General features: G+C 38.6%; 2 protein-coding genes across 2 annotated transcripts; one reads left to right on the top strand and one right to left on the bottom strand.

Annotated features, from left to right (window-relative positions):
• Nucleotides 1–1030: 1030 nt before the first annotated feature.
• g6pc3 (glucose-6-phosphatase catalytic subunit 3) lies at nucleotides 1031–4973 on the bottom strand. Its single transcript, XM_015962784.3, has 6 exons — nucleotides 4571–4973; nucleotides 3590–3696; nucleotides 3421–3511; nucleotides 3199–3317; nucleotides 2854–2995; nucleotides 1031–2778 (listed from the first exon to the last, which is right to left on the bottom strand). Exons 1-6 carry the CDS (start codon nucleotides 4786–4788, stop codon nucleotides 2436–2438), a joined length of 1020 nt encoding a protein of 339 aa, XP_015818270.3. The 5' UTR covers nucleotides 4789–4973; the 3' UTR covers nucleotides 1031–2435.
• Nucleotides 4974–6366: 1393 nt separating this feature from the next.
• Nucleotides 6367–15333, top strand: lsm12b (LSM12 homolog b). The gene is made up of 5 exons (XM_015962785.3): nucleotides 6367–6646; nucleotides 8675–8808; nucleotides 12125–12234; nucleotides 12560–12686; nucleotides 14727–15333. Exons 1-5 carry the CDS (start codon nucleotides 6520–6522, stop codon nucleotides 14817–14819), a joined length of 591 nt encoding a protein of 196 aa, XP_015818271.1. The 5' UTR covers nucleotides 6367–6519; the 3' UTR covers nucleotides 14820–15333.
• Nucleotides 15334–15470: the final 137 nt, after the last annotated feature.

Below are 15470 nucleotides of genomic sequence, written 5' to 3'. Positions count from 1 at the left end.
TTTTTACCTGAACTCTGGACGTGACATAAACCTTTAACTTGTTCCCACAGCCACCAGTGATAGATGTGGTTTTAGCACAAGAGCATCCAAAGTTACGTTTACTCTCCCTTTGCCAAGAACTCGTGCACAAACAGGAACATAAATACATCTAAGATGTGTGTATGGATAGATATGTCTCTCATCAAGGAGGTTATCCATTGCATTATTAAACCTTTTACTTATATTTGTAATAAATCCTTTTCAAGTGGCACAGTCCCAGAACAAATGAAAATAGCCAGAGTTATTCCTATTTATAAAAGTGGTGATAAATCATTAGCTTGTAACTATAGACCTATCACTTTACTGCCACAGTTTTCAAAGATACTTGAGAAACTTTTTGTAATTAGATTTAATGCATTTATCAACAAGTTTGATCTTTTAAACGACCATCAGTATGGGTTTAGGAAGAATCGTTCAACCCCATTAGCAGTTATGGAATTGGTAGAGCAGATTGCAACAGCAGTGGATCAAAAACTTCATGTAGTGGCTGTCTTAATTGACTTGAGAAAGGCATTTGATGCAATTGATCACACATACCTGCTCAAGAAATGTGAATACTATGGTCTTCGTGGTAAAACCAATCAATGGCTTGAAAGTTATTTAAGCAGTAGTGTAAATGTTAATGATATAGATTCACAGCTTGAAAGAGTAATATGTGGTGTACCGCAAGGCTCGGTGCTAGGACCGAAATTATTCAACCTATACCTGAACGACATCTTTTCTGTATCATCTCGGTTAAAATTTATTATGTTTGCAGATGATACTAATTTCATATGTATGGGAAAAGATATGAGTAAATTATTGCAAGAGGTTGAAAACGAATTGGGTTCAATTAAAAAATGGTTTGATTACAACAAGCTATCACTAAATGAAAATAAAACCAAATTTATGATTTTTCAGGGAACAGGGACAATGACGGTGCTAAGCTGTATTTAAATGGAGTCCCAATTGAACAAGTATATGAAACTAAATTCCTAGGTGTGATTATTGATAGTAAACTCAGTTGGAAACCACATATTGAATAGATCAAACGGCAAGTGTCTAAATCTATTGCTATACTTTATAAAACTAGTGATGTACTAAATAAAAAAGCCTTGTTTTTGATTTATTACTCTTTAGTTATGCCTTATTTGTCTTACTGTGCAGAGGTTTGGGGAAATGCAGGTAAAACGTGTGTTGAGACTGTATTTAAATTACAAAAAAAGGTGATTAGAATAGTTAATAAACTGGGATATCTCGAACCAACCCATAATCTATTTAGTCAAACTAAAACGCTAAAATTAGGAGATATTATTAAAGTAAAAAATCTTAGATTCTTCATAAAGTAGTTAATAATATCCCAAACTACATAAAAGTTTATTTCAAACCAAGAGATGATCATTATAATCTCAGAGGTGTATTTATGTTTGAATGTGTAAAAGCCAGAACTAAGGTGAAATCAAGATGTGTTTCCGTTGTTGGTGTGAAATTGTGGAATGAGTTAGATGATGATTTGAAGAAATGTACTTCTTTACTAAAGTTTAAAGCAGGTGTAAAGTATAACATATTTACAGGGTATGAAAAGTATGTTAAGACATTAATGAATTTTCATTGTGGTTATTTATATTGGGGAAAATAAAAGTAATGTATATTGGTTATGTATCTTAGGTGGAAAATAGGGTAGGCTAAAATAAGCATTGCTTCTGCCTATTCCTTTTTTGGTTTAAATTCAAGTTGTTAATATTGTTGTTTTGTTTGAAAAGGAAAAATTTTACATTAATGCTACAAACCAAAATAAAGACCAAAGAAAGAAGAACATGGACATGTCCAATAGAAGCTGTCAAATCACCAGAGTCCACCTTGGACCATCTGAAACATCTGACCTGGAGCAGGGTGGGCAGAGGACCCTGGAGCAGCACGTCCAACAAGAGCAGTGACACTGGTTATGAAGACAAACTTAGTCTCCAAGAGGACATCACCTATGCCTTCAGGAAATTGAAGCTTACCCGCTCCGTTGATTCCTCTTTTTTATTTTCTTTTTTGTCTCATTCGTGGTTGGAGCTTTTGTTTGACGTTTGGTGTCACATTTCTTTGATTCTTACATCAGACAGTCTCTCACTGGGTACTTATTTTGTTGGATAAACATTAAAGCTCCACATTTGCCACAATCTATAGATACAAGCTGGAGAATAAAAGTTCTGCTTAGTTTTTATCACAATATTTGTACATCATCTGCAAATTGGCAGAGTGTGAAAGGAAAATCCCAAAAGCTAAAGCTTTTTGTACAAAAATAAAACATTAGGCCATAGACTGAACCAGCAAAACCTCTGGGACATGAAAAACACTAAAACCCACCAGAGTATCTTCTGGATCCCAGATGAAATCTTTAAGGAAAAGAAACTTTTAGAAGTTCACCTCTAGTCTTGTTTCTTTTTGCGTGTGAATAAGTGAACCAAACCAGGAACAAACACCATGACAATCTGAGGAACCAGAACGAATTTGATGAAGAACAAGCCGTAGAAGAGGCCTTGTGGTTGGACGGGCAGAGGCAGACGGTTCACGTGGTAAAGTCCCATGGATGAAAAAGCCAGCGACAAAGCTCTTGGAGCCCACGGGAGGGACCAGCCATTAGGCTTCCAGTACTCAGCCAGACCCAGACCCAGAAGAGCCCCACAGTCTCGAGTCAAAGAGGAGAACGGGGCTGTGTCCAGACGGATCCACTCTGCGTGACTGCACCACTTCTTAGCCAAAGCAATAGACCTGTTTTAAAAAGTCTGTTCAGCGGGATAGCTCTCATTAAAGCACGAAGATTACTATAAAGAAAACAAGACTCACCAAGAGAGGTCAATTCCAATCTGCTGCAATCCCACATTGACCATCAGAGCACTGAGCAGGAGGCTGAAGCTGAAGCTGAAGTAGAACAGCAGGGGGCGACCTTCTGGTACTCTACCACTCAGGACAATACCCAAAATAAACCCTGGCAGCAATCAGATGTAAAAGACACATTACTGACTTTGTACTCCTCAGACACAAATAGCTTCAATGAAATCATACTATAAAGAACAACATCTGCAAAGTGTCTGTTAATGCTTTTGGGTTTATTTGGCAGAAAGGAATACAATACCACAGCCAAAAGCCATCTATGTGCTCACTTATATGAAGATGACGATGCACACAGACCTGTAATGCAACCAGCAATAACCTGGTGAGGAAAATGAGCAAGGATGAAGATCCTGGATGTTCCAACTGCAACCAGCAGAGCCACATAAAGCAGGAAGGGAGCAGACGATATCAGCACACTGAAGGCAACAGGCCAGGGATACTTGTTAAAAACATCTCTAATATTCCACAGTTCCTGCCTGTTTTACAGCCAAAACAACACACTTGCTTTACTTTATTTACCTGCGAGTACGGGAGTACAGAAATGACCCCAGCGAGGATGCAACAACCCACCAGACTGCTGCTGTCACCATTGCATGTCCTGATGGACTTCCTGAGAGACAGACGCCAACTTTTCATGAGTGCCATCTGTGACTCATATGTGTCTCGTTTGTCTTGAAGGACCTCTCACCTGGGCCGGTTTCACAGGTGGATGGGAACTGGTGAATTCTGGGTGGCATGCTGACATATAAATGAGATTCACCTATCCACCAGAATGGTCTTTCCCCAAACAGCATCCTGGAAAAGTAAAAGGACACAAAGTACTATAAATATGTCTGTTGATCTTGTTCAAAAATACAATTAATTCCATTTTACAATGTTCAAAACCTAAAGAACTCTGCGTGAAAATATATTAAATTCTTATTTCATTTTAAATCTATTATCAGAAGATACGTATAAATGTTTGTGACTAAGATTGAAAGGAACTGGTTACATTACTCAGTTACATTTGCTTGAGTAAATTTCTTTTTACATTACTATTTCTAGAAGTTTATCAATATATACGTTTTCATGAGTAACATTATTACGTACCGCTACTCTTACTTGAGTAGCTCTAGTTACCCAGAAATGCAGAACACATGCACGCAGGCACGCAGGCACGCACGCACACACGCACACACACACACACACACACAGGGATTTAAATCTACTGAGCCTATATTACCTGCTGAAGGTCAGGTGAGTCCGCAGTAAATAGTATACACGTTATCTAGTGGAAGAATTGGTTTCTAAAGCTTTGTGAATAACAACAATAAGAAACGAGTTTCTTCTGCCTTAATTTGTTATTTTATAATTTCACAATTTATTTTGAATTATTTATGTTTGTTTTTCGAGCCACACAATTTTGCCTGAAAAGAACGGCAAATAATTGTAATTTTGCTCGATGTGTGTTAAAACGTTCCGCTTTTCCTGGTTTCACCACGGACAACATAAACAATAGGACTGCAGTGTTGTCCCTGATGCCGCAACGTCTAACAAATCCCAAAAATTTCAAAATAGAAGCTGATAAATTATATATTGAGACAAATATAATTGATTCACATATAGCACTAACACAAGCATGCGCTAACGTGTTGAAACTTTCCACGACAATTGATTTTTTAAGCCTTACCATTTAAACACCAGGTTTAACCACTCCGATATAGCTGCGATCCAGAGCACCGCCACTCCAGCGCGTTTATCTAGAAAATACGTGAATGGAAAGACGAGCAGGAAGGCTGCTTTAGGGTCTCCTAAGTGAGTGATCACGAGCCAACATTGTTCGAGACTCTTTGTCTGTTGCTGGAGAGTTTCAGCGACCCAAATGCCCTGTGTGTAGACGGACTCCATTTTAACGAACCCCCTCTAAAGTATCTAAAAGCAGTTGAACCTCAAAACATGTAGCTAATTGTCGGATGATGAAATCTAGGATGAGATGCTGAAAATGTTGCACTACTAGTTTATTTCCAGCAGGAGGAGCTGTTTTACGTTGGGTTTCTTTCTTTCGTGGAACCGAGCGTTACGTCGAGATATGTCACTCAGTGTTCCAATATTAGTTCTAAGTAGATAGAAGATAAAATATGTTATTTTAAAAATTTAAGACCAGAAAATTTTATAATTCATTCATGTAAACCTGAAGTGAATGTGGTATTTCAAGAAATATTTAAAGATTTTACAACTAAATTCTTCATATTCGGAGGCTCCTATTAAGACAAAAGAAAGGATTTTATTAAACAACCTGACTGTGTATTTAAATAACACTATGCATAAAAAATCATAATAGAACAATTGAAGTAATAAAAAGATGGCCTCATGTCAAGATAGGTTGACAACAATAGGATATTTATATGAATCTTTCTGGGAAGATCTAATCACATTTATTTGAGGTGAAAATTTGAACATAGAAAGATTCATTAACATTTAATAAAGCAAGACCCTTACCCTAATCCATCCATTTTCCTCCGCTGATCCAGGGTTGGGTCACAATTGGGCCAGTTCCTCTGGGGGAATCCCAAAGAATTCCCTGGACAGACAAGAAATCAGTTATCAAGTTGAACATGCCTGGAAACCCTCACCAGGGAGGTGTCCAGGAGGCATCCTAACAAGATGTCTGAGCCACTTCACCTCGATGAGGAGGAGCAGCGGATCTACTCCAAGCCCCACCCTGTTGTCCTGGGGGGAATTGCTTAGCAAGATTCCCCAGGAGACAGAGAAGTCTGAAGGCAAAACAACAATGATGTTGTGAACCTGGGTGTCTGTGTGTATTTGTTAGCGGCTCCGCCCTCTTGGTCTGCCAGGCAACAGCAACAGGAAGAGGGAGTAGAGTAAGACTCTGGTAGGGGGCGACTTGCCCTTTAATTATTATTCATCATCAAATGTTTCCTTATTACTAGAAATATTAGTTTGAGGTAAAACTTAACTATGAGGAACAAAGCTGTGCTTATCCTTAGAATAATTAATCAGCGCCAACAACATTTGAAAACAGTTTGATGAACACATTTTCCCTTTTATCCACATTTTTTATTGAAAGTAATTAGTACATTTTTGCACATTTACAAAAAAGAATATATGTAGATACAGTTTTGATTCCTTTTGTATTTTCCACATAATAAAATAGTTAATAAGGGAGGGAGCTGGGGGGGAACTTGTTGGAGTTAACATACTAGGTCCCAGAAAAATGATTTACATAACAAAACTTTGTAACAAATTAACATACATTATGAATTATTCCTGAAACCAGACATAATTAGATGCGTGTTTAGGATGTTGTTTTACTGCTGCTGTGGTATGGTCAAATCAGGGAAGTGACGCATTAGTCAGTGTTCGCTGTAAACCTTTGCTCTAAATGACTGATGTGTTTTGTTTTAAATAACGCCTCTTTCTTTAAATCTGTATGATCCGTAAATCGCCTGACGTACTGTGTGGGGTAAGGGTAATATATTCAAAGAACATTTGAGGTAAAGTATGCGTAATATTTGTCAATGACCTTAACTCGGCGTACGAGGGCACGCCCAGATTCGTCTTCCTACGCCACCACGTTGCTTTACGTAAGGCAGGCGCTCCGGTTTCCTGGCGGAGAAGATGGCGGCTCCTGGACCGGGGGAGTATTTCAGCGTCGGGAGCCATGTCTCCTGCCTCACCTGCTTGGGCCAACGGCTACAAGGAGAAGTGGTCGCTTTTGATTACCAGTCCAAGATGTTAACCCTGAGTATCCTTTGTTTGTTTCTCGCTGCGGACGGATGGCTGGCTGGCCTGCCTGGCTGCACAGGCCTGTAGGGTAACCGAAAATATGTCAAATAGTGATCCGCGCAGGCGTAATTGGTGGGAGCTGAGTTACACATCTTTGTCCGTTTTAAGTTATTTCATTTTCCGAAGTAGTTGTCCATTTTTTTGTGAAATTAAGTCATCATTTGCGTTTTCTTGGTGTTTTAATGCGCCTGCTCGGACGTACATGTGTTTTGAATCCACTCATTGTATTGGCAGCTCTCGACATGGATCACTATTTGGCATCATGGCTGTGTGCTCTCAACAGTTAGCAGGCTAACTGACATTCAGCGCATCTCGCTCTGACTTGTGTCCGCACGTGTATCTCACACAGTCTTCACCCACAGATGCCAGCGCTCGCTTTAATGAGTTCGTTTTATTTTCTACGACACCCATCGGAGCTACAGGGGAAGGGCTGCTAGCTCGGCTAACATGCTAACTTTCGTACAAACCATTCCACCCATATTCTGCTCGGAAGCTATGTTAACGCTAGTACGCATCTAAGGTGTGTTAGCCTGTTTTTATTGCGAGTTTATCACGATTTTATTTTCTTGTGACACAAATTAATTACAGCTAATCACGATTCATTTGGGTTAGCATGCTGAGCTGATCACAACTAACCTTAGCTTGTCTGTGAGCATGCTTCCATCCCTTCATGGGAGGAGGATATAGGTGTATGATAAAATGTAGTCATTTGATTAGAGGCTAATTTAAAATTAAAATAATACGCTAAACTTCTGGTGTAGTGACAGTCTACGTGACCGAACTGGCATATGACTCAAGAGGGTTAAAAAAAGAATGAATGGGTTTGACAGTGAGGGCGTTCTGTGTCTAAAACATAACTACGTCACTCATTTAATGTATAATTTCCCCCAAGCAAAATTGGATGTATGATTTTTCTAAATTAAAGGCTTCAAAATGTTTCTAGCTATAAAAAGATGATTGAAATCTTTAAGTATCTGTTGGAAGTGGGGATGTTTGAACAGATGGACCCAAGTTCTGCTCTGAGGTCTGGCAAAACTGGACCTTCTGTAATTTTCACAGGTTATAGCGTCACCAGGTAACTTGTGAATATATTTACATACAATACAGTTCCATCTGTTGATTTCATCATAAAGTACTAAATGTACTAAAACATGTTTTGACACTTCTCATAAAGGTTCCCATTTGGATGTTCATAATTTAGACCGGTAGTGACATTTAAATGGTTTTAGTGAATCTGTCAGCATTTTTGTGACAAATTCAGTACAGTGAAACTACAAACATGATGTTAAAAGCTAATTGTGTTTTTGGTGTTCATGTCAAATGTCCAGATTTTCTCTATTGTGGGTCAGTGTGCCAAAAATATCGTGGAATAAACCCCAAAAAGAGACTTGTTTTAGAAACTTCCTGACAATCTTGCCTCTTGTTAACCAAAGTGAAAGAAAGGATCATGTGTTGAAACTGTCGATGCTTTTCTGTTTCCACTTTCAATATGTTCTCGTGTTTGTTTGCTTCTATCGGCATCCCCTAAATACTTCGGCTTGCCATACAGCCGTTCATTCCAGGGTGAAATGCATCAGGATTTAAATGTGCATTTAGATTAAAACCCTCAGTTTGAATAAATAAATGAGTATTTTATCAGTGGAATTAGATTTTAAGATGAGTGATTTGTTGGAAACATTCCAACAGAAAAACAGATTCAACACGCTGCAAGTTTAATCAAATATTAATCTGAGAAAGAAGACATTTGTGGCTGTGTGCAGGCTGTCTAATTCCTATTCCTTCATTCATGTGTTGCTGCTGTAGGTGGCAGCACTGCCCTCAGCAGTCACACGCTGTAACTGGCACCACCTTTCACTGTCTGGTTATCAGCCACAGCTCCTATCAGAATGCAGATGGTGTTCGAGTTCCTCGGGGTCAGATAACAATAGTAATTTTGTTCTTCAAGTCAGTGTCGTGAAATTTTCTGCCTTAACTTGTGTCTTTAAAGAATGCGCTTCCTCCAGTGGTAAGTCAAACCTCAACGACGTCATCCTGATCAACTTAGCCTATGTATCTGAAGTGGACATAATAAATGACCGGACTGAGACTCCACCTCCACTAGCATCTCTGAATGTTGGCAAGGTGAGTTTGTCTCATTTCTGCTGCTTTTGCCATTAGAACAATGTTGTGATACATTTGAACTCAACGTTCAGCTGTGATGTGTCACAAACAGGATCCATCGATTCTAAGATCCTTATTTATTCTAACTTCAAAAGCCCGTACAGCGTGGCTCTTGTACGTTTGTGGTGCATTTAAATGGACAAAGTGGCACATATCCTGCCCCTCATTAACATAAAGGTGAGGTCTGGGTTTGTAAGGTGCGACTGGCGCAGATGTGTGACCTCAGAAAACCACTACACAGATAAATGTGTTTATTTTCCTTTGAAAGGTGCCTCATTTTAACAGTATCACAAAAATTTCTAACAATTCTCTTGAAATGCTTTATTATATTGGTCCGATTATAATATCGTTTTGGTTAGCCTATAGCAAAGGGAATGCTGCATGTTCCTGTAGCTGTGACAACATACCTAAATGATCTTACGGTGCACTTTGGTGATTTTCTACGGCAACTGTTCCCAAGCTTTTCAGCTTCAAACTAATAAAGTACAAAAGCCTACAGACATCTCTGATTAAAAATAAATAAAATTGGCAAAAAGAAAACCACTTTAGCTCCATTCCCTTATATACATTTTCGACAAATTGGTTGTCTTTTTAACAATTACGCTAGAAATGTAGCTTCAGCAGTTGTTTTTGTTTATTGGAAATCATCTCAAGGCCTCCTGTGTGGTTATGGACCAACAGAGGGGTCCTGACTAGAGGTCGACCGATATTTGTTTTATAATTGAATTAATGTGAATTTTAATTTATTCAGTCAAAAAAAACATAATATATTCAATAAAACATTACATTACATTTAACGTGACTAAAAAGGCTCAGGCCAAAGCAAAAATGCTTATATTTATGCCTGTCCTTTTTAACCAATTAAACAAATGAATCTACCCCTTTAACACAAATCTACAATTTAAGCAACATTAGAAAAGAATAAGAGAAATATACACCATTTAGTCAAATAAGTTCACACAATACTCTTACATTTACAACACAACTTATAAACTCTTGAAACCGTCAAAAATGATCTTCAAAACCATTCTTTTAAACAACAAAAATGTACCACAAGTTCTTACATTTACACTGGCATTCTATAGTTTAGCCCCCACCACAGATATACATTTCCTTTTTGACTTCTTTTTTTGCCAAAGGAACAGTAAATTTATTAATATCGCTAAAATCATACTTAGTTTCTACACAAAAAAAACTTGATTGCTTTGTGGAAGTAACTTTAATTTAGTTTTATACATTATTTGCATTATTTTATGTTATACTAAATCATAAAATTTCATAACGTGATTTTAAATACAACAGATGTGTATGTGCCAAATAATCTGCCTTGTTGATAATACACATTGCACGTTTTTGTAAGAACTATTGAACTAACTAACGTTTGATTAGTCAGTCCCCAGACTTCTCTACACACTATGAAATGTAAGGTGGTAGGAGTGAACAATAAATGATATGTAAAGCTGCATAATTCAACATATGTCTTGATTTGTACAGTACTGCTACAGGGAGTGCAGAATTTTTAAGCAAGTTGTATTTTTGAGGAATAATTTTATTATTGAACAACAACCATGTTCTCAATGAACCCAAAAAGCTCATTAATATCAAAGCAGAATGTTTTTGGAAGTAGTTTTTAGTTTTAGCTATTTTAGGGGGATATCTGTGTGTGCAGGTGACTATTACTGTGTATAATTATTAGGCAACTTAACAAAAAACAAATGTATACCCATTTCAATAAATTTTTACTAGTGAAACCAATATAACATCCCCACATTCACAAGTATACATTTCTGACATTCCAAAACAATACAAAAACAAATCAGCGACCAATATAGCCACCTTTCTTTGCAAGGACACTCAAAAGCCTGCCATCCATGGATTCTGTCAGTGTTTTGATCTGTTCACCATCAACATTGCGTGCAGCAGCAACCACAGCCTCCCAGACACTGTTCAGAGAGGTGTACCGTTTTCCCTCCTTGTAAATCTCACATTTGATGATGGACCACAGGTTCTCAATGGGGTTCAGATCAGGTGAACAAGGAGGCCATGTCAGTAGTTTTTCTTCTTTTATACCCTGTCTTGCCAGCCACGCTGTGGAGTACTTGGACGCGAGTGATGGAGCATTGTCCTGCATGAAAATCATGTTTTTCTTGAAGGATGCAGACTTCTTCCTGTACCACTGCTTGAAGAAGGTGTCTTCCAGAAACTGGCAGTAGGACTGGGAGTTGAGCTCGACTCCATCCTCAACCTGAAAAGGCCCCACAAGCTCATCTTTGATGATACCAGCCCAAACTAGTACTCCACCTCCACCTTGCTGGCGTCTGAGTCGGACTGGAGCTCTCTGCCCTTTACCAATCCAGCCCCGGGCCCATCCATCTGGCCCATCAAGACTCACTCTCATTTCATCAGTCCATAAAACCTTAGAAAAATCAGTCTTGAGATATTTCTTGGCCCAGTCTTGAAGTTTCAGCTTGTGTGTCTTGTTCAGTGGTGGTCGTCTTTCAGCCTTTCTTACCTTGGCCATGTCTCTGAGTATTGCACACCTTGTGCTTTTGGGCACTCCAGTGATGTTGCAGCTCTGAAATATGGCCAAACTGGAGGCAAGTGGCATCTTGGCAGCTGCACGCTTGACTTTTCTCAGTTCATGGGCAGTTATTTGGCACCTTGGTTTTTCCACACGCTTCTTGCGACCCTGTTGACTATTTTGAATGAAACACTTGATTGTTCGATGATCACGCTTCAGAAGCTTTGCAGTTTTAAGACTGCTGTATCCCTTTGCAAGGTATCTCACTATTTTTGACTTTTCTGAGCCTTTCAAGTCCTTCTTTTGACCCATTTTGCCAAAGGACAGGAAGTTGCCTAATAATTCTGCACTCCCTGTATAATCTTAAAGTTTTCCTTTAGTGTAAAACACATGCTGTCTCCATTTCATTTTATGCTCAATAAACATTTTTATTGTCGATGCCGATAGACACGGTCAACCGATGGCCGATATGTACTGCTTAGGGATGCACGTTTTCCAAAGTTTCTTTAACCGGTTATTGATGCCCCATAACAGTTAATTGCCGGTTAACCGGATGTAAATTAACGTAATGTGTAAATGTTAACTGGTGTCAAAGTCAAATTGCAGTCCAGAGTTCAGTGTCTCCTGGAGTCCTCGACACAAAAGCATCCCAAACATAAATTATGTCAATGCTGAAAACATTTTTCTGGTTTAAGGCTGTCCGAGTAAAATCAATGTAAGAAGAATGTTTTTGTTGTTCTGTTCATGTTTCCACAGCTTGCCAATCGAGCACGGACAGAAAAGGAAGACAAGCTGTCCCAAGCCTATGCAATCAGTGCTGGGGTTTCTCTGGAGGGCCAGCAGCTATTCCAGACTATTCACAAAACGTAAGAGCGTCCCACAGGCTTTGGTCAGACCACTCACATCAGCTGGGTCATGTGTCCACTTCAGTCATTCTAATATAAACTTGTGTTCCATCACTTTGTGAATCCCGTAGTTTACTGTTGTCATAAAAGTTTTACCTAAAAGGTTGTTTTGAATCCATTTGGTCTATTTTCTAAATGATGTGAAACAGTTTTATTTTGAAGTCCTGGTTTTCCAACACTCACCCCCACATCAGAGGTCAGGTCTTACTTAAAGCTGTTTTATAAGAAACAATGTGACTGTAGATCATCCAAGTCCAAATAAGGCCATGCTGCTTTCTCTTTGCAGCATCAAAGACTGTAAATGGCAGGAGAAGAACATTATTGTGATGGACGATGTCGTTATCTCACCGCCTTACCAGGTTGAGAACTGCAGAGGCAAAGAGGGAAGCGCTTTAAGTCACGTACGCAAAATAGTAAGTTTTCTTCATCGCTACACAAGCTGTTTCGAACATCTGTTTTCAGGGTGTCCGCGGGTCCTTAAAGTCTTAAAACGTCTTAAATTAGCTTTTCCAAATTTAAGGCCTTAAAAATCCTTAAAAATGACAAATAATCCTTAAATACAGTTTCCAAAGGTCTTAAATTACCAAAGACCCAATAAACAAGATTCTTTTAATTCTATAAAATTTTCATAAATTTCTAGTTAGTGTTCAGCATTTTTTGTGTATGATATTGGCGTGAGCGGAGCCGTACGCATTCAGTTGGTTGTGAAAGGGGGCTTTTTTAGATGAGCACATTAGCTGGTTAAGCTAGTGGGAGATTGCGCCATGGGGAAGTGCAAGTTTAATGGTAACTGGATGGCTAATCCCACGTTTGCGACGTGGTTAGCACCGGTTCCAGTCAATAGCTGGAAATTATAGTTTAAATTTAATTTAAAAAATTAGCTTAAATTTGGTCAAAGTGGCCTTAAAAAAAGGTCTTAAAAAGTCTTACATTTGGCTCCCTTAAGCCTGCAGATACCCTGGTTTTACATAATTCTAGTTGTTTAGTCTGTGAAATATTCTTTGAATCCTAAAGACCTTTTTTCAAGGGATTGAAAAAAAAGATTTTGTGTTTCAGAGAGGGCGTTTAAAAAGTGAAAGTGGGATTTGGTCGTCTGACTCTGAATCCCTCCAGTCTCCTGTTTCTGCTGCAGAAGGCAGAAACCTCCACTATGGCTTAACTGACAGATGTTTCCCTGATTTATTTTGTCCCTGGGCTCAGTTTAATGCACCAGCAGAACGGGCTGCACAAGGAAATGTGGAAACCTTTTAAATCTAAGAGTCTCAGTGCTCATGTGCCACTTGGACATTTAGACTGCTTTATTATTTAGTCTGATTTCACTTAATTTTGTGCAATAGAGGGGGAAAAAATCATCAATGGTGCCAAAAAGATCTCAGCAGCTGCTGTGGTTTCATTATTAGCTGCATTTAATTCAAGAGGATTCGTGTCAGCGTGCAGACACTTTATTACAGAGAATATCATTTATTTGGTCTGATCACTCAGGTTAATAAACAGCAGCCGAAACTGTAGGCTTGGAAGGCTTATTGACAAAAAGTAAAACCCTAGTTTTTCTATTATAAAGGAAAGGACATGACCCCAGCACGTTTGAAACTGAGATCATCACACTGAAGGCTGCTGGAGCTGCGTAACATCGGTATTAAAGATCAACTGATGAGGGTTTTTCTAGTGCCAATATGTAGAGTTTGTGGTTCTAGGTGTTTTCTGCCTTATTTACGTGCTAAAATCTTACCGAGAGGTTTTGAATTCTGAATTTAACCAACTGTTGAAACCTAATTTTGTGTTCTGCCCAATTTAAAATAAACATGTAAACAAAATTAATAAAAGCAAATCATTGAATTACATTTAAAACTAGTGAATAAGAGATTTCTGTTGAATATAATGTTTCAGAGCATTCTTTAAGCAGATGTTTTTCAGGAGCATAAATATATACTTAACCGGCACTGGGCTGCCCGTGGATGTGCCTGTTTTTAAATCAGCTCTACTAAAGAGATATATCAGCCAATGTGATGTATTAAAACAAAGGTAATTATTGGCCTGAAATATCGTCTAGTCCTTATCTCATATGGAGATCATTAATAGGATCTTAAGCTCTCAAACCTTCTGCAAATTATAATGAGCTGTAGCAATATTTGTGTTTTCTACTGTCGTTAGCTGTGGCTGCCATCTTTAATGGCATTTATCCCAAATGTTCATCAGTTTTCGATGTTTACTTCATGATTCATTTCTGAGCTTTTGATTTAAATCTATCCAGCTGTTCAGGAGACTTTGTGCTGAAACCACTAAACATATTAAAACCTCACTCCTCAACTTACTGTCCTTCTGTTAAACCAACTGTTGGGTTCTGTATTTAAGTGCAGGTCTAGAGGTCAGCTCAGAATTGAAAAATTACGCAGGAGCATTTAATCATTAATTTTAGTCCTAATTTGTTAATGTTGGTTGTTGGTTTGTTGCAGGTTGAGAAACATTTTAGAGACGTGGAAAGTCAGAAGTCCATGCAGCGTTCACAAGCACAGCAAACACAGAAGGACTCCACTTTATCTTCTTGAGATGGCAGTGCAGCTCGACTGGGGAAGGCGACACGGGTGGTTTTGTTCCCACTGCCAGACAAAGTCGGCATTCCTTGTCCTCAGTCCGTGACCACAAGGAGGAGCGCTGAGGGCCCTGGATCCTGAAGATCAAAATACCATTAAATGAAAAAGACAAAAAAAGAGAGAGAGGAAAGATTAAATCTTAAATTAGACTTTATAAAGAATAATTTAAACATGATCCATAAAACGACCATAGTTTCCTTAACTAACCTGTCTCATTCTGCCCTATCCTCCACCCTCTCCTGTTTCTCAATCCTTTTCTTTTTCCACCCTCCTCCTTTTGCCTTCAGTTCCATTTCAGAAAGAAAAAACTAGAGCAGTCAGAAAGGCTTGTTAGCTTTATTTTCTGTCATGGTTTTCTTTTTTTCTGTATCCATGTTCTACTGTCTGTATTTTCTGTATTTTAAACAAAATGTGACTTGAAACGCCACACTTTAAAGGACATTTTCTAAAATAAAAGTAACAAAAATTCTGACTGTAATGTAATTTTCCACACCTTCTTGAGAGAACCATCTGTGCTTTTGCTGTTTGTGATTGAAGATGTCGAGCTCTGGGTGAGCGTAGTCATTTCCATGATTGTGGTCCATCCTGCTTCCGGAGTGAACGATC

Source organism: Nothobranchius furzeri, chromosome 16 (assembly GCF_043380555.1).
Source record: "Nothobranchius furzeri strain GRZ-AD chromosome 16, NfurGRZ-RIMD1, whole genome shotgun sequence".
NCBI classification, from domain to species: domain Eukaryota; kingdom Metazoa; phylum Chordata; class Actinopteri; order Cyprinodontiformes; family Nothobranchiidae; genus Nothobranchius; species Nothobranchius furzeri.
The sequence above is the reverse complement of the archived record's forward strand: the minus strand, read 5'-3'. Positions and strand labels throughout refer to the sequence as shown.